General features: G+C 35.5%; 1 protein-coding gene across 1 annotated transcript in view; it reads right to left on the bottom strand.

Moving 5' to 3' along the window:
* Positions 1-23378, bottom strand: part of Alk (Anaplastic lymphoma kinase) — a 75138-nt gene that overhangs the window by 8160 nt on the left and 43600 nt on the right. The window contains exons 14-24 of the mRNA XM_088236608.1: positions 22418-22606; positions 20678-20820; positions 19506-19617; positions 13889-13990; positions 13020-13227; positions 9357-9572; positions 7679-7846; positions 5873-6067; positions 4663-4781; positions 3065-3171; positions 2055-2141 (exon numbers count right to left, since the gene is read on the bottom strand). Coding sequence (XP_088092734.1) covers positions 2055-2141; positions 3065-3171; positions 4663-4781; positions 5873-6067; positions 7679-7846; positions 9357-9572; positions 13020-13227; positions 13889-13990; positions 19506-19617; positions 20678-20820; positions 22418-22606 — 1646 coding nt within the window. The remainder of the gene's footprint in view (positions 1-2054; positions 2142-3064; positions 3172-4662; positions 4782-5872; positions 6068-7678; positions 7847-9356; positions 9573-13019; positions 13228-13888; positions 13991-19505; positions 19618-20677; positions 20821-22417; positions 22607-23378) is intronic.

Below are 23378 nucleotides of genomic sequence, written 5' to 3'. Positions count from 1 at the left end.
TATGTTAACATCAATTATTTGACGTTTAATCGTCAGGTGGCCAGTATACAAAGAAAAAAATGCTGAAATAAACTACTTTCTACGGGGTAGAAAAGATTCAGAACACTACCACTGGTTTAACTAGTAGTCTCCCGAGGATAAGGCTTCTTTTATAATGTAAAGCATCACATTCACATATAATGTAGAACCTACATTTAGAAGTTTCAGAAAGGTTCATTCTAGCGAGGTGTTTATTCAACCCCCGTAAGAGCTTTAGTGATAACCCCTATCTGGTTTTGTCAGTTATGTATGCTCTAATTAGTATTTTTAATTTACAATTTGTAAATTTTATTTTTAAAAAACCTTTCAATGTTTTCAATATTAAACCTTTTTGGGTGAATACCGTTTAAGTTAGATTCATTCCAAAGTTTCGGCTAACCTTTTATGTATGCTAAATGTAAATTTCTGTAATAAATATGTAACCATAAATAAAAATGGCACTCGTTGAAAATGGCCCTCAAAATAAAATATTTGGGTAAATCATAACGCAAATGTTTATTAAAAAAAAATATATACGGAATCACCTAAAAAAATACATTGATTTGAGTAACCGTGAAAATCTACGCACCTTCTAAAAGTTTTATTTATAAATAGATATTTATAAAATATTTGTAAGTTAGCCTTGTAAATAAGCTTGTTTCTGCATTAAGTTTTCATACTGATGTGCCATCTCTGTTGCAATCAATTTCTTTTCATGTTCCCAACCGCGTCACCAGAAGTCAAAATCTGCTATTTATAAAATCTTCCAAGAGCAACTTTGGTTTTTATGCCCCAATGTCCAGAATGTGTAGATTAGTCAATTCATCACACGACTTGGAATTTTTTGGGATAGATCTTCCGGCTTTTCGTAGATCTCAACGCGACTAAACAGTGTGGGATGAAGTTGGATTGGCATGGTTTAGCTCAAAGTTTTTGTTCTTTCGTTTTTTTTAATATATTGTATACAATTATTGTTTTGCCCTTGTTTGTCTTTGCTAAATAGTTTTATGTTCTTTTTGTTCAGTTTCTTGCATTTATGTTTCTTCATGTAACTGTTGTAATTGGCTTAGGCCGTATATATATAATAAATAAATAAATACTGTATGGGCATAGAATTAAGAATAGTCCAGAAGGAGCGTAGAATCATATTTGAATACATCGGACTGTGTCCAATAATTCCCCCACTTAGACACACTTTCGCCGCGCGCATTCGTTAAGTCGCCGGGTAATGTTGCTTGATGGGAAAAAAAATCATAACACAAATGTAAGGTAAAAAAAAGCAATCTGTTAATTTTTCTAAAATTTTATTGTGCACGCTGAAACATTGATTGGCACAACAGATTAGATAAATAAAGGGTCATTTAATAAGAGTATTTGAATTTATAAACTTTGAGCTTAAAAAATAAAACAAATTTTATTTGACACAAAACGGATATTTTTATATCATGCTAAATAATATTTTATGTTTTAAAGATAATGTCATTCAAATGTCCCCCACGGCGTTGTTTAATTCGAGGTCTAATTTTCATTAGTACTTTTATTAAATGAGCAAAGTAGGGTAAAAAAAATTCTACCCTGGCAACACTAACGAAATTTCCATTTTGTTTATTCGACAATCTGACAGATGGAAAAATAATTCAATTTTTAAGTAATTCATTTGCTACTTAAACATTCGTTTGCTAATTACACATGAAATGTGATGCCATCCCGTTTCTTTAATATCTTAGCAGTATTTCTACACTTTAAAAGGACACAACACGGCATAGTTGAATTCAAATCAGGAGTTGCGTACTGAGCGACGTCTACAAAGAAACTAATGGGGCAAAACGTAAACCTACTTATTTATGAGTAGTTGAGTCGTCTTCTGTTTGATGTGCGTATGCGGTTTCTGGACTATTTTTAATTCTATGTGTATGAGATAGGACAGTAGTTTTATTAGCAATTAATTTTCGGTACATTCAAGTAAAATTCTTCCTTGCTTTTAATTAAGTTTTAGCAACAACATAGCAACCAAATAAAATTGAGGAATTTCTTACTTGCAACGAGGGGTTCTGGCTATCGTCTCTTCCTATTGACTCAGGGCGGTTGAAGCAAGGCAGCGGAGCCACCATCAGCTCAGGGTCCTAGGAAAATCATTTAATATTTCAAAAAGTTAACACTACACGTATTTATTTATACACGGCACGCAGTGCCTTTAACCTTACATAAATATATATTTAACTAGCGGACCCGACGGACGTTGTCTTGCCCGAACGTTGGCTTGCCTGCCAATCTTGGAAAAATACTTTTCATCTAGGTACTTGTTTGTGATTAAATTTCAAAACTAAAAATTGTTCCCATTCAAAAAGTATTGAATCTCAGTAGGTACTTGTTTATATTTGAATTCCAAAACATAAAATTAGTATTTTTTTCAAATTCGGCATTTTTTTGCAAACGTCAAACTCCGGTCGTCTCACCAACAAAGGGGTGTACTTATGTAGGAATACGATTTTTAAAAATGTATTGAATTTAATATTATTTTGGTGTCACCAAAAATCCAATGAAGAGAAATAAATGGTTACAAATTATAAGGAATTCAAGGAAAGAATCTGATTGAGATCTGCAAAAAACAAATGCTGTTTGTAAACATTCAAAAACAAACTTTTTTTATACACAAAAAACGACATTTTAATTTTTTTTTGCAAATGCATCCCCGGTAGATCGATGAATAAAACATTTATGCTCCTAACTTCTTTTCGATATATAAGATTGAAAATTTTAATATCTACGAATCGGTTTAGCCATTTAGGAGGAGTACGGTGACATCATACGTACAGAGGAATTATATATATAAAGAGGTGCGAAACTGTAAGAGTGAAGTAATGTTTCGGAAAAAAACTTTTGTTTGTTTTGTGCTTATTTGTTTATTTCAAGAATAGCAATATAACAAAGCAATCGAGATGACCCCTCAACAAAAGTCGAATGGGTGACAAAATGTCATATCTTTCCAGCATAAGGTTCAACTTCTTCTTTGCTGAAGGCAGGATCAAAATGAGTTCGAACAAACCTGCGTGCTGTGGGTGAGTCGCTCAAACAGTTGTGAAAACGTTGGTCTCTCCTGCGGAGAAGGGTTCCAGCAGTCACACATCATCCTGTAGATCTCCATCGGACAACCTGATAGCATGGGATTGATGGTCGAATTAGTAAAACTTTAGTTTAATATTTTACATGCTGTGTAAAGAATTCATGAGTCACTGTGTGGTAACCTGAGGTTAGGAAATGATCTTTTTTTTCTCTTTTCATCTTATTGAAATTATTTGTTGATTTGTCAACGCCCAAAGAGCTTGTAAATATACATAAGTTCTTAACAATCAACAAATATAAAAATACAAAACAAAGTCCTCCATTCATTTAGCGAATGCCGAATCAGAATAGACGATGTTGTCGCAGATTGGTTTGAAGTCACCATCGGAGTTCGTCAAGGTTGCGTCCTTGCACCGTTCCATTTTATAATTCTCATGGACTTCATCTTTTTTTTTTTTTTTAAAGGAATAACCCGCTAAGCCTCTATTTTGAGGCTTGTCAGCAGGTGGGATAGAGGGAATATGGAAGAAGGTAATGAAAAATACACCACAACACCCAGACCAATTGAGAAAAAAATCTTTCTTGGATTTTTTTCTTGCAACTGGCGGGAATCGAACCCGCGACGCCAGTTTCACAGATAGACGTCTAACCAACTGCGCCACGGCGCCTGTAAGTAAGTAAATTCCGTTAAGTAAGTAATAAATTCACTTAAGTAAGTAAATTCCACTAGATCGAGGTATATCCATCTCCTCCCAAAAACTCTGCAATCTAGAGTATGCCGATGATGCGGTTATAATTAACGATTCAGTCACGGGTCTTCAAGCCACTGAAGACAGCCTAAATAGGTACTCCGCATGTATGGGTTTAAAAATCAATATTGCAAAATCGCATGTAATCTGTAACACTTCATGCTCTGATGCTCAAATTCCCCTGACTCTATCAAACCAAGTCACGAAGGGTCTAGAGTTTCAAATACCTGGGAGTATACGTTACGGAAAATGGCAGCTTTTAAAAATAACTGGGAGTGCGGATAGGAAAAACAGGCGCCACGGAATATTCCTCAGACTGGTGGAATCGACTTTCTTAATATAAAATCCATAAGGATTATGAATAGGAATGGCGCAAGAACTCGGCCTTGTCGAACTCCGGAGGTGACTCCAAACCACTCTATCACAACATCGTTAATTCTAATCTGAGATTCGCTATTTGTGTGAGGGGCTTTAATAAGTTCAATATTTTTTCAGGTAACCTATGTACTTCTAATATTTTACAGAGTGTTGACCACTATACATGGTCTTTCAGGGCCAGACCACGAAACTTTAGAGGAATATTTCTCAAGGTAAACTTTTTTAAAAATAGTCATTATTATTTTTTTCTTTTAAACGTTTTTTTCCCCCAGCTATTTTCCTTGTGCGCTTGGTGAAAAAAAAGGAAAAAAAGTTTTTTAAAACAAAGGAAAAAATATTTGGTTTTAAAAAAAAATTACCACGAAGAATGCTCCTCTGAAGTTTTACAATCTAGCTCTGAAACACCATGTTTATACACGATAATAAAATAAAATCATTTAAAATACAAACATACCATGAGGAATGTCTAATCTTCCACCGCCTGTGACCATCTGCATAACTTCTCTGTTGGCGCATCCCGTGTATGGCATTATTCCAAGAGAAAACACCTCCCAAAGAAGGACTCCAAACGACCTAAAAAAATGCGTTTTTAGTTTTGGGTGTTCAAAATAATTATGTTCAATTCTAAACAATATTTAGACTCTTTGCCCGGCGCTAATTTCGGTTGTTTCGACATGGCATTGTTAACGATTTTCAACATTTGACGTAAATTAAATTTATATATCACGGTTAGGTTCAGCCACGATATCCATTTTATTGTATTTTTCTTTTGTTATCATCAATAAAGTTAATAATTAACTTCCCGTAAATACTCAAGTGAAATATTTTATTTATACATGCATCAGCATGAGAATGATCCCATCCAGCAAAACTTTCGGGTAAGTCAAAATTCCATAAAATAATTATTTACCCCAAAACAGTTTCGCTCTTAGAGTAATAACCCAATAGATTCGTCCTTATGGAGAGTAACAATTCTATGATTATTGACCACGAAGTCCACAGATTACAGCAATCCAACAGGCTGCAGATACTTGGGCTGAGAATTGCAAGCCCAAACCGAAACCGTTTGTTACACGTTTGTTGTTAAACTAAAAACCAAGCTAAAACCAAACCTAAAATTTGGAACTCTTTTGTCCCATAGCATACAAAAGAGCTTAAGGGCTTCTCTAGAGAATTATTACTCTGAGGTTTCACTACAATCAGTTGAAAATCAAGTTTTACATTAATATTGATTATTAGTTTTTCTTATATTCCGGCCGGATGAAAAATACAGTTCTGTGGGTAAAATCGAAAAGACTCCTAGACGAGTGTTTTTGATTCAATGGCTACTAATCTTATATCCGTATACTCACGGAAAAAAACAGTATTAGGGAAGAAAATACTTAAGCGTTGTTCTTTTTCTTCCACTCTAAATTACATTCCAGACTTAAATTTGTGCTTCAACCGGGTACAACACATGCCTTAAATTTTTTGTCACTTTTATTTTTATTTTATTCAACTTTATGGACACTGGCAACACCAAACCAGGCCGTCCAAATTAACCAACGCAACATGCCACCAGTTGCTACCGAACAAAAACCGGTGAAGCTAGACTTTAGCCCAACGTCGCAACCGACACTCAATAGTTTCTTAAATTCAACTCCACATGCTCTCTTAATACTCACCAGACATCAGTTTTTGACGTAAATATTCCATCGAGGAACGCCTCCGGTGGCATCCATTTGATGGGCAGCATAGCCTTGCCACCCTTTCTATAGTAGTCAGACCTGTATATGTCTCTCGCCATACCAAAGTCCGCTATCTTCACCACTCTTCCAGGGCCTTTGGATGTCAAGAGACAATTTCTGGCTGCTATGTCCCTGGTAAAAAAACAATACATTTGAATTTAGCCTACAACTATGTTTAAAGATAATTCATCAACAGAGCCGAAGAAATTTTTCAAAATGGAAATTTCTTGAGCCAATTTCTAAGTGCATGTCTTGATATTTCATCATCAATGGTACCTATATACAAAAAAATATGCTTTGTTTCATCAAATAATTTTGAGATTCCTCTTAACCAAATACCCAATATTCTTCTTCTTCTTTTTTTGTCGCTCCTACCCGAGGTTGGCGACCATCTTTCTGAATTTGTCACTGTCTGATATTTCTGTACATGATGCTCTTTTACCTCCCATACCCGCCTGCCCTTTATATTTTCCTTCCATAATAAGTTGAAGAAGGGTATATTTCTCATTGGGGAATAGATGACAAAAGTATGAGGCTTTTCTTCTTTTGACAGTGGTCAGAAACCCCCTCTTTTTGTTCATAATGCTTAAAACCGCTTCATTGAAGGCCGTGTCCTGATTCACCAATTACTTCGCAAATCATAAACAAAAACAATATTCTTTTGAAAACTTGAATAAGTTCTCGCTATTTTTGTTCGATGTCTTTCGGCTTCAATTCGTACGGCATTCAATTTTATTGTCTAAGAATCGTTCTTATGCTTTAAAACATTTGGCAAATGTTGTGTAATCAACTATTAATGATTCTGCAGGTTCATTTTGAATCCGACATGTGACTTCATCGAGTAATGCTTTCAATTCTTTGTCTTAAAACTTTTTCGGTGAGCAAGAGCGTTTTTTATCTTTAACATCAAAATCGTTATTTTCAAAGCGTCAAAACTAATCTCTGAGTGTTGTTTCCGACAGAACATAGTCGCCGTAAGTCTGCACAAGAATTTTATGTGCTTCAAATGCAGATTTAAAAAAAGTAATGCAGTGAAATTCCCAGTTATGAAAAAATATGGGGGTTCATAGTCCATGATTAATAACACACCTACACTTGCTAAATAATTTCACCTGAAATTATAAGGCGAAAACCGATGAAACGAGTCAGCGTTTTCTGTTAAATTAAATTTACAACATTCTGCGAAACACGAGATCGACGTCCTATAGTACATTAACATCGTCTCTACCATGGAGATACGAAGAACAAAAGAACGTGGCCTATAAAGAGATCACAAGGTGCAGTCAACGCCCAGTCAGCCCAACAATTCCGGCTCACAGACAGTCCTAAGACTCAGCTCAACGCACTCACTCAGTTCTAGCATGTAGTTCAAGTGCAGTCTCTTCATCCCATCATCGCCGCTACGCTCACGCTACACAACCAAGTGCCATATATTATTCCGAGGTTGCCGCTAAATAGTATTAAGCGGCAAACTCATGTCTTTTGTTAATCTCTAACTGGGGTAGGAGCTCCAACAATAACATATACTGTCATTTCAAGCCTAATGAGGAGCTTTACGATTGAGTTAGTTGTAGTTTGGAATATTGCGCGATGCAAAAAGGCTAAGATAATATCGCTTGTCGAAAAACAGTGAGAACTTATTAAAAATACGAGTTTAGTCTGTTTTGTTTGTATGTTAATTGAAATATGAAATAAATAGTAAATCCAATGGTTACGAGCTGCTTTGATTTTTTTTAAATTCACCTGTGAATAAATCTCTTGGTCTCCATATACCGGCAACCCTTGGCAACGTCCAAAGCACAGAGGACCAAATCCTTCATTCCGAGACTGCTACTCCTCTCGGGCTTAGGGCGATTCTCACGAAGGAAATTTTTCAGGTCACCGCCCGCAAGCAGCTCAAGGACAATGAAGCTGTAAAAAATACCATTATTTAGTTTTTAAAATAACGTGAATTATCTAAGGGTTCAAACTGTTAGTGTGGTCGTGAAAGGGTGCGTCTTTCCGGAAGGTATACTTTTATAAAGTGTTACGAAAAGCCAAACTGCTTAACATTAGCGGCAATACCAACAAGTCCTCGCAGCGTCCACGAATCTTTTTTCGGCCCTTATTTTTATTTTTAGAAAAGAGATCTACCATAATAATAAAATTAAATATATCCATTGCTTCTCAAATATTCTAACATATTTTATATATTTTATTGATGTTGTTTTTTTTTTTTTTAATATGAACTTTAAACCTCTTGCATGGGAGATTACCTCGGTTACAACTAGTGGCGTGCGTTCCATAAAGGCACATAAACAGTGCCTACCCTACAAGAATTTCATTAAAATAATAACAAAAAATAATATCAAAAATATTAGTAAGTATTTTTAAAATTTGAAAAATGCGCCAGAGATAATTCGGTTAAGTTGTGTATTGTACCGATCGGCGCGCCACTATCGGCCTGGGTCGGGAGAAGCACGAACTACAAATGCCCTTTTCTTCCATATGAACATAACGAGATGCGGGAACGAAATGTGTATGTGTATGTGTGGGTTTTATTTCATTTGTAATTACGCGTGTATGTGTAAGCTAGTAGGCAGTGCTTTTCGAACGTTGGTAGGTACATTGTTTTAGAAAAAACAAACGAATACGTTACTGACATTTAGCGTTTTTTCGATTATTATTTAATTAAATACAGTCGTGTCGAATAAATAACCTCAAATTGGTTTCTATTATAATTATACAATCGAGAGTATTTATGTTTCGCGGTAATTTTTTTAGTAAAATTAATGAAGGTAATTTTTTAACTTATTGATTTGCTAGCTAAATGTGTCGTTATCTTGGAAAATCACTTGCAATATTATCTAGTAGTGCATTTACGGGAATGTCAAATAGAGCCCAAAATGAGTGTAGCAACCATTAGCAATCGTAATAAATATAAAAAATATTTAAAATAAGGATTTCGTAGCAATTATATTAAAAATTATATTAAAAATTATATTAAAAATAAGAAATACATCATGTTAATTTAGCATTTATTGGGATATTTGATGTAGTTTGGGTAATTTCAATATTAAATACAACATAGTGATTCTAACTAATGTGACGAGTGAAGGAAACTGTTTGGTAAGATTGATTACTTATACTATTTAAAACTTTTTTTTTTCTACTGCCTACCCTAGTTAAAATCTTTGTGCACGCGACTAGTTACAACTATACCACAAGGCGGACATCATTACTAAAATTCTCGATTTATAATTATAATTTTGTAATATCCGTGAGTAGGGTTCTCTCTTGAAACAAATTTATGTTTTTGAAATGTAATAAAAGTTAGTAAAACTGAAAAAAATGTTTTCATTTTACGTTATGAAGTTGATGTTACTTCAATAAATAAAACTCTTTTCAAATATGGAGCTTAATCAAAGCATTATATTCTTACCGTGGATGTCTGTCAAAGCAAACTCCTATCAGATGCACAATGTTTGGATGGTTAAACTTGGCCATGATAGCTGCTTCCATGAGAAAATCTGTCTCCGACTGTCCCGTGGACATCTCTGGAAGGGTCTTCACAGCGACTGGCATCTCTATGGCATCACCATCTCGATGTCGGTATAGACCTTGGTACACTTCGCCAAACGCACCTTGACCCAACGCTCTGTAAAAAGAAGTTGCCAAATTAACAGACAAAATTTTCCGATAATACATATAACAATATAAAAGTGGATGTATCGATACATGTTGCAAATAGCAAATAGCAAAATGAGGGGAAAATATATAAAACCTTTACATAAATACTAGGGAGAGTGTGATCTTCTGTAGGTGTAAACTGTATTCTCTAGTTAAATTTAGGCTTATAAAGTTGTCTACGCACAATTTTTTTTTAAAGCACTCATATTCTGTAAAAATTGTGCTATCCTTACTACTTACTATTGACCTACCACAGACAAGTCCTGTTTATTTATTATATAAATTTATTACACAAAACTAGTATACATATTTAATAATAGGGAATCTATATAAAACTAATTAATATAAAATGAGTGTTCTCTGTTTATGATAGTCTCCACCTAACATGGCTTAGCTTGTTCTAAGATGGAGATTTTTTATCTTTATCTTATTGGATCTGCATTATTCTAGTTTTAATTAATAATATTACTGTGGAGAAATCACAAATGTAACATACATTATGTTTGGGCCAAAACTAAATTTATCAATATTTCGTTTATAAATAATATATTTTGTAAATAACGCGTTCAAATCACTGACAACTTCGTGCCAAAAATGTGGCGGGAAAATAATGCCTTACAAAGAAAACTTTTATTGTTTAATTTTGTATACTGAATAGAGTAATTTTGGATGTTGTTATTCAGCCTTGTAACATGTTGATTTCTTTCAAAAGTGTTGTATATCGTGAATTATTGTTTTAACATATTACAACAGAGATAAGAACATTTAAGAGAAGGTAACATAGAAGTCCAGGCATCTACAGGGCTTATGACCTGTCAATGGCTGGTTTTTTATTTTTTTTTATTTATTTATTCACACTTATTATCAAAATACAATTCCATATTCACTTTATATTCACTTTAAGTGGCCACTTTACACGCTGTGTAACATTCATCATTAAACCAGCCATTGACAGGTCATAAGCCCTGTAGATGCCTGGACTTCTATATTACCTTCTCTTAAATGTTCTTCATCCCTGTTTTAATATGTTAATACAAACAGCTCCCCAGGGATTTGAATCCAGTCATTGTCTACAAAATTTGGACAAACTAAAAATATTGGTGAATTATTGTTTTATGCCTTTTTAAATGTTTTCGACTGAAGTTGAAATATTTATTTTACTGTGTATACTTTGTACCCTTGTATTTTTTATGTATATTTATATTTTTTATGTATTTTTATTTAATATTTTTTATGTAATATTTCAAAGAACCGGGCATTTGTCCTATACTTAAGTATTAAGATCCTAGTTTAGCTTATTGTTTTTTGTCCTAGGATGTCACATATAATTCAATTTATTGAGGAAGAGAAATCTTGTAATTGTTTGAAAAGGTCTAAGTAATATTGTGTTTGGTACTAAAATATCAGTATTACTTTTTATAGAATGCAATTGAAATAGGTTTTGGAAAGCTTGTGAGAGAGTAACAAGCTTTAGTCTTTGTCTTGGAGTCTGCAAGTGCGCTTGTGCGAGTTGCTGACGGAAAGTCAGACCGTAGCAGGCAAGGAGTGTACGCATCCTCAAGTGTTACGTGTATTAGGTAAATGTGTTTACCTGTGTAATCATTTAAAGAAACTGCGGTTATCTTTCAAAACAGTTGAAATAATTATTATTTCTGTGACATTGATTAGTGAGCCTCTACAGACGATGACGGAAGGTCCTAAGTGACAGGCGATTGCCCTGTGGTTTTATTCGAGCTGATTGGTATGTTAATTGATTATGTGCCCGCTCAACTTTTTCAGACTGTTTTCAAATGTGATTTATGTGACATTGCGGAATTTGAATAATAAATAGTATTTTGAAGAAACTGTGTCTTTTTCCTCATTCACATGTCACACAAGATTGCTGAGACCGTCGAAGCAAGAACCCTGCACCAGCTGGCGTTAACGCATACTTAGTACTTCGAGGATTTTTTTCAATGTAAAAAATAAATACGTAAAAAATGCTACGGTTTTTTACGCTTTTATCTTATTATATAAGCCTGATGGTCCACTTTTAAATAGCAAAAGAATCAAAGTATGGTCCCGTGGCTAGTGTCGCGGACTCACGTATTAGAGACTCGAGGTTCGAACCCCACGCTACTTGAACTCACTATTTTCTAATAGTGAGTTAATCACAACTCGTTGAAAACGATCCTCAAAATTAAAATACTTGAGTTCAAGAACGCAAATATTTGTTGGACAAAAAAAACGAAAACCTAAAATCTAATTAGAATAAATAGATAATTATATTGTTATATGTTTAGTTTTTAGATCAAACAGTTTTTGGAGTGTGAGATTGTCAACATCGAGGAAACCTCATAAGGCACAAGAAGAAGAAGAAGAATATTCAACAGATTGTGCAAAATTTTACAGATTTTCTTCAACAAAACAAAATGTCATTATATGAATTAGGATGTTTTAAATGTAGGCTCCTCGTTGGGCGCCATTCTAATAAATTTTATTTTTATTTAGTCATTTTTTTGTTTATACATGAGGGTATTAGGAGCAAACTTAGAAATCTCTATTATAAACGGCAAATTAGTTATTGATGCCAAAATATATCATTCATAAAAACCTACCTACCTAAATAATGCAAAATTCAAAACGGTCCCCAAATCTTAAAAAAGCAGATTTCAACTATACTACTCGACACCGCAAACTTAGCTGTCTCCATTGAGTTGGTGAAGCATAATTACAAATTTCACAATTCTTTTTTCATGATTGATTGTTGATTTGAGGTTAAATGAGAAATATGGATTACAATTGAAGTATTTATTAAGTAGTTACACACGGGTTACATCTTTTATTTCGTACAGAAGTAATTTACAATAGCGAGTACTAGCGGAGAGCTGGTGGCCAGGAAAACGAACTGTCAAGATGAAATGTGTCGAGTATTTTCGATGTACGGTGTTTAGTAGCCTCGTCAGGGCTGACGTTGCAGCGGACCACGCATTGCGGCCTAAAGCAGAGTTTGGATCTGCTAACTTCACGGCTGTTGGTGTTTGCCCGCCACAAAACAAACATAGAACTGTTTTTTTTTTCAATATAGATTCTAGTCTTCTATGGGAAAAATTGAATATAGAAAAATTAAAGGAGAGATTGAGGAAGAAGAGAGATGATTCTTCAGACATTATTTAAACGTAGATAATGTATGAAACATATTTGATAGTAGTTGGGAGATGATTCTACAGGCAAGACGCACGGCTTTATCCTTTATTATCTTACTTTATAAGTAGGATAAGAAAGAATCTTTGAAAATTAGAACAAAGAGGTAAACCATGAACTGATAAGCATTTAAATTTTTCACGATGTTATTTAGGAGCGTGATGGATGGAAAAAACTTGGAGATGATTACGATTCACAAGTCTTAAACGTTTCATTCCATTATCTAACTTACTTGACCAGTCGCAGGCTATCTCTGGCCACCTGGGGTAGTTGTCTGACGTCAACCCCTCCTGCCAGTACAGCGTCACACCCGTAGTTCGGGTTGAAACTCGTCAGGGCGCTTTCGTCAGCTGTGCTTCTCAGCCTACTCAGGCGTAGATCCTGCTCCAGCAGTGCTTTGTGGCGAAGAGCAGCTTGCTTTCGAACTTGGTAACGATTATCTGAAAAAATACAAAAATGTCAGGATTAATTTACTCAAGCTGTTTAGATGTTGACAGTGTTTGTTTTAAATAACTCACTATTAGAAATTAGAAATCAAGTTACGGCAGAGTGAGGTTTGAACCTCGGACCTCTGATCCGTGAGTCAGCAACACTAGCCACGGGACCACAACCCGAATCAAATAATAAAGTTAAACTTAGCAAAAGAGATTTTGATGACAATTTTATCAAAATTATTATTTAAATTTAGCGAATACTCTAAGGCAAAAATCCTGCAAAAAGAAATCAACTAAAGATTAGTCGGTCTCATGGTGGACTGGTTATTGCGTTTGCCAGGCATTAAATAAATAAATAATAATTGTCAAACCATAAATATCGATCCACTGTATTGTATTTTATCATGCCGTGTAGATTTTTGCCAAGGTGTAAAATGGGCCAATCATGCGATATCACGCAATGGGCTCGTGGTTTGCACATGCACAGCGGTCCAGTCTCCGTGAATGTACGGTAGCCTATCACCCGTTTTTGACTTGACGTTAATTTTTGGGACATACTGTATATAGCTTCAATGAATCTTATGTAAAGAACATACTTAACTAAACTGTGTCGTACATATCAATAAATAATTACCATTCCAAAATTAGATTATTTGTGATAACTTACATAGAATAAGAAATATTCCAGTGAGGGCAACAACAAGCAGAATGGAGAAGATACAGAAAAATACCATGATGTAGAGGTATGAAGCCGACCATTCGTCCAAAACTAGAAAAAATCCAAAAAAATATATTAATTATGTCTCCCAACTTAACACAAAGTTGTTAGTCTCGAGGAGTTTGAATACGTCACATCATAGAATAGGAAAATATCACACACTACGAATACCGATAAAAATACGTTTTTTTTATTTTTAGATTTAGTGTTATGTGCCGATGTAGTATAGCACACTGAGAATAATATTCGAAGTCCAGCAGATCAATTGAGAAAACACGAAAATGTTGTATATTCATTTTATTATTTAAAAGACATTACAAATAGCCATTATACTGTTACACTTGAAAAATACCGATATTAAAACTAAGTATTACGTCAGAGTGACGTAGTAACCACGTGAGATCAAATTTCTAATTCATGCTCAAAGGACTGCGTATGGGTTTATATAATACAAGTTTTGGTCCTTTGAAGGGGTAGGTTTGATACGAAAAATGGGTACATTTATTTTTTCCACGCTACATCCTGAGATTTACGCAAAATAATATTTATCGCGCGTCGAAGCAAATGGTTTTCAAGTGCTTTCTATAAACGACCCTTTTTCATAAAAATACATGATTTATGCATATCGTAAGATGTTAATATTGGTCCCAGGGGCTTTACCAGATGGTTAAGTTCCAAATGCATTAGAATTCTGGGCATATTTCATCCTGCGGAGAACGTTATTTCTACCGCCAGCTAACTAAATGACAATACGTACTGTTGAGTACTGATTTTACATTGCTATACTGGCAACTAATATAAGACTGTAAATATTCCGTTCCTTCCCAAATCCTTCCTATTTTAAAACTATTGTGCTTCTACCGTCCTGTGTGTAAGTCACATGTGAAAGGTTGTCACTCTGATAAGTCTTTATCATATTCTGCGTCAGCATATTTCGTACAAAGCGAAGTGAGTGTTGTATAAACGACTAAATTGTGCAGTTCATCAACATCTACACGATACCGATATCCATGCTGCAGCAATAGTGAAGTGCTCTATAAAAGGAACAATCGGAAGAACTTTAGAAGTGATTAACAATTCCATACAGTCCACTTAAACACAAAATCCCCCTGTTATCAGTGCTGAGAGGCATTGGACTGACCGAACACGTAATATGTAAGTACATAACATTAGATTTATTTATTTATGAGAAAATACCCATACATCATTTTTAACTTTACATTGCATTACATATTTTATTTTTACGAAATATTCCCAATCAGCAAAAGTGCTGGAATGAGGGGATATAATATATTGTGTCGATAAAATACCATCACGTATCACTCGTCACACGGGTTGTAAGAACTGTTTTATTTAGGCGTTCAAACCAATCGTCACTAAAGCTAGGGTTTCCTAGGACAGCTGTTGATAACACCGTTTTCCTAGAAAACCACACTCTAGTCACCTTTACGACGGCTGTCCATTGCATCACCGTTCACTACGGCCGTTAAAATACGGGCACCGCTGTCCTAGGAAACCCTAGCTTAAAGTAGTATTGATCTTAGTGTTGTGTTTTGTAAACATAAATAATAATTTCACTACACTTGAGACAAGACCCTTTCCATAAAAAAGTAATTATTCATTAAAATGACGTCATTGAACTTTTAATCGTTTGTAAAATAATAAATTGAACTTCATTTTTTAACGACTGTATAGTATTCAGGCAGTTATGATCCCTACTTCACGGAATCCGAGAGATAAAGAATGGTCATAACGAGTACGTCAATAAGCATATTGCTCTGTGCGAATTGTCTTTTGAAATATTGTTTTATTGCGTCATCATTTGCATTTTAATGCTTTATTTTAGGTGTTTTCTAATACAAAATGAATAATTATGATGATTAAGGTAATCTGGTTAATATTTTTTTATTTATATCCCTACAGAGATGAGGTAGAATTTTTTTTCAAATTCAGGATTATGGATATTCGAGCGTTTACAGGGCTTATGACCTGTCATTGGCTGGGTTAAGTGGCCACTTTAAGTAGGTACTACAACATTCCCCATTCCGCTTATTAGCGAATATCCACACAGGTAACATTTTTGATTTTTGTATATATGTTACCGAATCGAGAAACCATCCACAAGCGAGTTGGAGCGTCATCTATGTATTGATATTAAAGTTAAGTATTTTAATCTGGTTAAGGTTAATCTGAGAGTATGTGAAGTTTGTTTTACAATTATTTTACTTTAAAGGCTAGGAAATACGAATTTAGTACCACACAGGGACTTTGAGAAGTTTTTTCACATAGTGTGTTTAGGTACGTATATATTTTGTTTATTTTTAAGGTTATTAGAAAGTAGTGAATTGTAGAAATTCATTGCTTTATACACAAAACTGTTCCTTTTTCTGTTATTTCTAGATTGTTTGCAAGTTTAATTATTAGACGCTCTTGTATTTTTTTAATGTATGTTGAGGTTAAAATTTAATTTAATATTAGTCTTTATTTTATTCTTTTTCATCTTAAGATATTTAACATTTACCTTTTCTGTGTAAATTAATTCATCTAAATTGAGCATTTTTGTTATTCTATAGAAATCTGTGGTTTTGGTATATTTATTAAGATTAAACGTTATTTTAAGTGCTTTATTCATTGTATTGATTCTTGCATTCGTTTACTACACTGCGACCATATTAATAATGCACATACAAAGTGTGGAAGTATGAAAGCATTGTAGATCATTAATTTAGGACTTTTATCAAAGACTTCTGTTCTTCTCATTATCTCAATAATTGGACCCACTTTTTTTATAATTGCTTTGATATGTTGTGTCTATGCTAATTTGTCATCCACTTCCAAATCCAAGTACCTAACATTTGCTGTTTGTTTAATTTGCTCATCTTTAATTATAAGTAAGTTTTTTTGTTTTATTATCAAATATTTAGTCTTATTTGTATTTACTGTTAATGAATTATTATGTTACTAGTACATAAATTTATTCAGATCCTCATTGATGTTGTTTTGCAGTTGGGTTTCATTATCACCACTATATATCAATAGAGTATCATATGCATACATGAAATACCTGATATATTTGAATGCCTAAGGTTATATCAATAAAAGTTTAGGTACTTAGGCAGTATCATCACAGAAAATCTAAACCCCGACATTGAGATAAAATGCAGAATAGAAGCAGCCCGAACAGGATTTAACAAAATGAAAAATCTTCTTTGTGACAATAATATAAACCTTAAGCTGAGACATCGAATGGTCAAATGTTATATATGGTCTGTCTTACTGTACGCTGTAGAGGCGTGGACTCTAAAAGTTAATATTATAAACCGCCTTGAAGCATTTGAAATGTGGATCCACCGTGGAATGCTAAGAATATCTTGGACCGATATGATAACCAACAATGAAGTATTACGTAGAGCCAATACTAATAGAGAACTATTCACCGCTGTTAAGCTCCGTAAGATTTCATATTTTGGCCATGTGTTGAGAGGTGATAAATATGCCATACTTCAGCTTGTCATGAAGGGGAAGATCGAGGGACGCAGAGGGGTCGGAAGAAAACAGCTTTCCTGGCTTCGAAACATCCGAGCATGGACCAGGATTAGAACTGTGGAGGAGCTGTTTCACACTGCTCAGGATAGGGAAGCTTTTCCCAAGTGACCGCCAACGTTGGAGGGACCCGACATGACACGTAAAGAAGAAGAAGAAGGTTATCAATATACAATAAATACAATAGGGGACCTAATATTAACCCCTGAGGGACCCCCATTGTTATAGGTATCTTATCACTCATATAATCGCTTAAGATATGAAATGGATTAAAAATAATTAATTGTATTTTCAAATTCAATATGGATATTGTGGAGAAATGTTTTCACGCATAAATGTAAAAAATTAATTCAATAAAAATACGTTCGTAGAAAAACGCGACGTGTTTGGCCTTGGTTGTTGTGACGCCAAGATGTGTGAAATTATTCTTCACAAATTTCAATGGCAGGAACAAATAAACATGAATCGTGACATGCGAGTATTTGGGGCGTGGCCAATAAAATGACCATTTTCACGGGAATTCAAAATTACCAATTTAAAAGTACTTTTTTATGCTACTTATTAGTACTTATTAGTAGCATAAAAAAGTTAATTATTATTAGCGAAAAAATTTTTCACTAAATCACTTTTCATAGACTTTTATTACTTTTAAAATGTAAAAAAAACTGATATTTCGCTATTATACCAGAAAGCGCGTAGAATCAAGTCTGCATACATCGCGCTGTTTCTGAAAATCGCGAAAAGCCCCCTAAACCCGCATGACATCTCATCTGCGCGCATGCGTGAAGTGGCCGCATAATGTTGCCAAACCAAACAAATATATTATCATAACACTCATGTTTTATATAGCTTCCATGTATGTAAAAGCCGTGAAAAAAGGGCGTGAAAAATTAATAAAATAATAAAATAAAATAAAAAATAACACAAATATATGAAAATTTTGTGTTATGTTATGTTTTGTCACAAAAATGTTTTACTGACTGGACTATTAAAATAAATCGTAATCTTAATCGTTTTACGACAAGACACAGATCAGAGGCCAGAAATTAAAGTTGATGGTCAAATACTACAGGTCTGTTCAAAGTTTTGTTACCTCGGTTCAACAGTGTCTGGAGACTGTTCGTTAGACTAGGAGACCAACTGTAGAATAGGAAAAGCAGCCACCACATTTGAAAACCTCCAAGACAGAGTTTGGAAAAATTATAAACTAACCATATTTACCAAAATACCAAGCCTGTGTACTCAGTGCGCGGTGAAATACAGCGGTGAAACCTGGCCCACTTACAGACACCAAGAAAGAAAATTAACGCGTTTTATTTGCGATGTTTGCGGCGTATTCTTGGCGCGGCGTGGCAGAACAAAGTGACAAATGTAGATATACTAACCCGTACTCAGATGTCTTCGGCAATGGTGATCTTAAAAGAAAGACGCCTGCGATGGCTCGGTCACGTGAGTCGAATGGATGATGGCCGAATACCGAAAGATATTATGTATGGAGAGCTTTGTGATGCTAAACGATCCCACAGTGGTCAGCGATTGCGATTTAAAGATGTCTGTAAACGCGACATGAAGACTTTTTGCATTGACGCTGATCATTGGAAGATCTCGCCAGGGACAGAGATGTGTGGAGAGGAGCCGTAAAGGAGGGAAAAGCGGCACACGACGACCTCTGGCTGGAAAGTCTGAGGCTTAAAAGACTGAGAGGAAGGCAGCTACCTACTGGAGCCCCCCCCCACAACCTGGAAGTGTGAGAGACGTGGCCGACTGTGCTGGTCCCGTATAGGACTATACAGTCACCGGAAAAGCTGTCTTTCCCAGTCTTCCAATTAAATGTACATCACCTTCGTCTTTCGAAGACGGACGGTTGCCATATTTAAAAAAACAGATACTTTTTTGGGCAAACGTGTCAAAAACATAATCACGTGTTAAAAAAGATTCAGAAACGCATACTAAAGCGTTTTACTCTCTTCTTTCGACGAATTTTCTCAATTTTAGGGTATCCTTAAAGAAAATTGTTACTTACGTTCGCACATTGTCTGGTTTTTCCCTGTGGCAACCCATCCTTGAGGGCAGATACACTGAGTTTTTGATCTGTACTCATCCAAAGCAATGCAGCGGTAGTCACACCCGCAACCCTAAAAATACACAATTGTTAAAGGACGATAACAGCAAGCAGTCTAGATAATGTTACAAGTTGGTAGCAAAATAATGCAACGAGTTTCTTGGTAATGCAAATTATGAATTATTAAACACAGTCAAGTATTCACTACTATTACTAGTAGGCGTAGGTAGAGAGGATGGACCACCACACACGTCTATCCTGGACCTCGATTATGATGGGAAGATTAAGACGTTATACCTTCACCTTGACGGTATAGTTGACGATAAATTCCCTTTAGCGATTATAAAGATATTCTATCGACTCCTATCGACCTTCAAGTTTTGGATAAGTAAATCAATATAAAACAAGGGGAAGCGTACGTCGCGTTACACACATCTACGCTCTAAAATGACATAGCTTCAGTATGACGTCACAGTTGAAGATAAAAGTCTCCCGACCGACTGCAAAGGTGTACTACCGATACCCCCACCATCAAGTTTTGATGTAAGTACATCGGTTTATACTGACGGGTCTAGAACCCCTCAATACGTTTATCTACGCATTAAAAGTGGCAAAAATTTTGTTCCACCGAGAAAATTTTCCTTTAATTATGATTTGTTAAAATTTTTGATCGTTTTGAGGCTGGCACTTTTTATCTTAAAAGCCTATTAAAAACATGAGAGAAATTAGTAAATTTTAAAGTCGAATTAAATTCCTACATAACTGTCACTTTAATAAAACGAACGCCTAGATGTGAAAATAATGTCAGTAGATTCTGTCCTATTAATAAATAAGAGTATCTAGCCGTTAGGATGTTACCACTGTGAAAAAATATTTAGTTTTTATATTTTTTCTATCTGTTTTACTATCTTTCCGAGTGTATGTATCGAGACGTTAAATGAGCCGGCTTTGTAGTCGATCAGTAGATACATACAGACGATCGTTAAGCGTACCGTCTCGGTGATTTCCAAAAGTCATACAAAATTCATGTTCAAGGATTCAAAATTCATGTTTTTGAATGCGTAAGTGCATCTGTTTCAGCTTATGCTTGTTTTGACGTGATCATGCTTGTCAATCTATTTTTTTATACTCACTTCAATGGCCGGGATGATGATAACTTGCCCTTGTCCCGAATGCCCTCCGGGAGATATTTCAGAGAAGCCATCCACCGCCCAGCTGACGTCCACGAAAGAGTATCCGCCTTCTCCGTTGGTCATATTTTGGGAAGTATCACCACCTGTAAAACATCAAATGGGTAATTCCATGCAGAGGCGGTTCCTTAGTATGTGCATAAGTGCAGTGCACTGCCGAGTAAAAATATGTGAAAATAAATTAGTAATTTTATTGATAGTAAAAATATTTTATAGGTACAAAGAAACAGGGATTCGTTGCAATGAGAAAGATCTAGCGAAATCGACTCTAGCGGACGATCTTCTCATCTTCTCTACGCATGCGCAATCGTCCCTGTGCATGTTCTATTTTGCACAATTCTTTACCCTTAATTTGTATGAAATATGTGATTTCTCCTAAGATCGTCATTTGAGCGAGATAGACAAGGCTTTATACCGGTGAATTGTGCGTTAGAGGGAGAAGATAATATACATACTCCGGGCATTGCCAACGCATGCGCAGATTTGATGTTCGTTTGCAATGTCACTTTGAACATGCGTGATGACATGATATTAGTACGAATTTAGTTGATTTAGTATCCTATAACGTGCGTATAATGTTAGACGAATTTAGCGTTCTTAGTTCCGATGCGCGGGCTGTCATTTGTCATACCGTTGCCCGTTTATCACGTCAGACCTGTCATATTATTATAATATTATTGAACTTAATATACAATTGACAAAATGCAAAGAAATGCACTGCCCATGTTTTCGGTCAGGAGCCGCCAGCGATTCCACGGTAACTCACGTTAAATTTACTGTCAAGTCTTTTTCAATGTGCTTTATTTATTTAAAACTTCAAGTACAAATAATGAGTACAGGTAAGCGTCGTTTTACGCCGGTTCGATTTTCGCCAATTTACAATTACGCCGGTTGGTGCCGGCGTGGGATTCCCGGTTCGGCCGACACCAGACGACAGTAGGTGCCACGATTCTAATAGCAGACACACTTTTACACGTCGTTTTATTATATTACCGTGTACGCGAGTAGCCTATTGTGTGTGTGAAATTGTTCTCAAGTTAGTTTTCGCTTTGTTTTTAACAAAAGGGTGTGTTTATGTGTATTGGTGTGGGAGTAAGTGTTCAGGTGTGTGTAAGTGTGAGCATCATTAAATTGTAAGTGCGATCGTATCGCAGCCAGTGATAATAAGTCTTAATTTACTTTTAAATAAATTAAGGGGCATGTAAAATATATCAATAGATGAAAAAAAAGCATTATAGTTAGAGCAAGAACGATAGAGGAAAGAATGTTGTGCATAGTTATTGCTACAGACTGGCAGATGGAATAAATACTTATTAATTTTGGAGAGTAGGTTAAAGAAGTCTACTTTATTATTTAATAATTTATGTAAATAGCATAATTTAGATGCAGTAATTTAGATTATTGCCATAAACGCACACCCGTGTCCAGGCGGCAAATTATCCGTTATCCGTTCGGGATATTTCGGAATCTACCAGAAGTGGAATTTCAGACTCGTTTGGTAACATCCATCAGACTGTCCAACATTACCTCCCTCTTCTCGTTCCGGAAGGCCATAAGCCGAAACACGTGTTCGGCCATTTGATTCAACGCGCATCAGCGCAACTTGGATCATTTACAAGAGCAGGAGTCTCGGTAAAGAAGACGACGAATTCGTGTAGAGCTAATGCAAATATCTCGTCTCACCGGCCCAGCCGCCGCCGGCGCCGCCCCGGGCGCAGCCGCCGCCGCCGCCGCCGAAGCCGCCGGCGCCGGGGCCCCCGCCGCCGCTGCAGGCGCGCCCGCCGGCGCCGCCCGCCGTGGCCGCGCCCCCGCGCACCTCCTCGTGGCCGGCCGTCACGAGCCCCGAGCCGGCGGACCATCCGCCGCCGGCACCTGCAAACAGACAAAATTATATATCGTTATTTGTAAGCCACGGGACCACAACCCGACAGTTTATTTATTTTATTTTATTCCAGTAAAATGACTAAAAGCATACGTATTTCTACACAAAATTTAAATAGATGACCGTTAACATAAAATAATAATCAATATAAAGCCTTGTTACATATGAGCCATTTAATATTTTTTTTATTAAGAGTTTTGTCAACATTTTCTTTAAAGATCAGCTTAGAAATCTTATTGAAAATTATAGTAATTGTATAATGAAGTGTTCTTTATCCATACTTGTTTACAAACCTCGGTACTGACAAGCTTTTACGTTCTGCTAGCTTTGTTAGATAAAAGTTGAAAGTTGAAGATAAAAGTCTCCCGACCGACTACTAAGATACACTACTGATCCCTCCACCATCAAGTTTTGATGTAAGTACATCGGCTTATACCAGCGGGTCTAGATCCCCTCGATACGTTTATCTACGCATTAAAAGTGACAAAAATTTTGTTTCGCCCGGCAATTTTTCGTTTAATTACGATTTATTTAAAATTTCAATCGTTTTAAGTTTGACACAAATGGCATATTTTAAATACAAAAGAAAAATAAGTCTTCTTTAAAATATAATTAAGTTGGGATAAAATTTTGACAATTAGTACAGCGCCATAGCGGTGAAAATTGAAAACTCCGTGTAATTGCAGCGCATGCGTAAGGCCACATGACCTCAGAGACGGCATAATATAATATGATATATCACAAAGTTACGTCGTTTGAGTT

The sequence above is a fragment of the Micrasema longulum genome, unplaced genomic scaffold (genome assembly GCF_059751315.1).
Source record: "Micrasema longulum isolate JH-2025_06_02 unplaced genomic scaffold, ASM5975131v1 h1tg001583l, whole genome shotgun sequence".
In the NCBI taxonomy this organism is placed as follows: domain Eukaryota; kingdom Metazoa; phylum Arthropoda; class Insecta; order Trichoptera; family Brachycentridae; genus Micrasema; species Micrasema longulum.
Note: the sequence above shows the minus strand (reverse complement) of the source record. Positions and strands in the feature narration are given on the sequence as shown.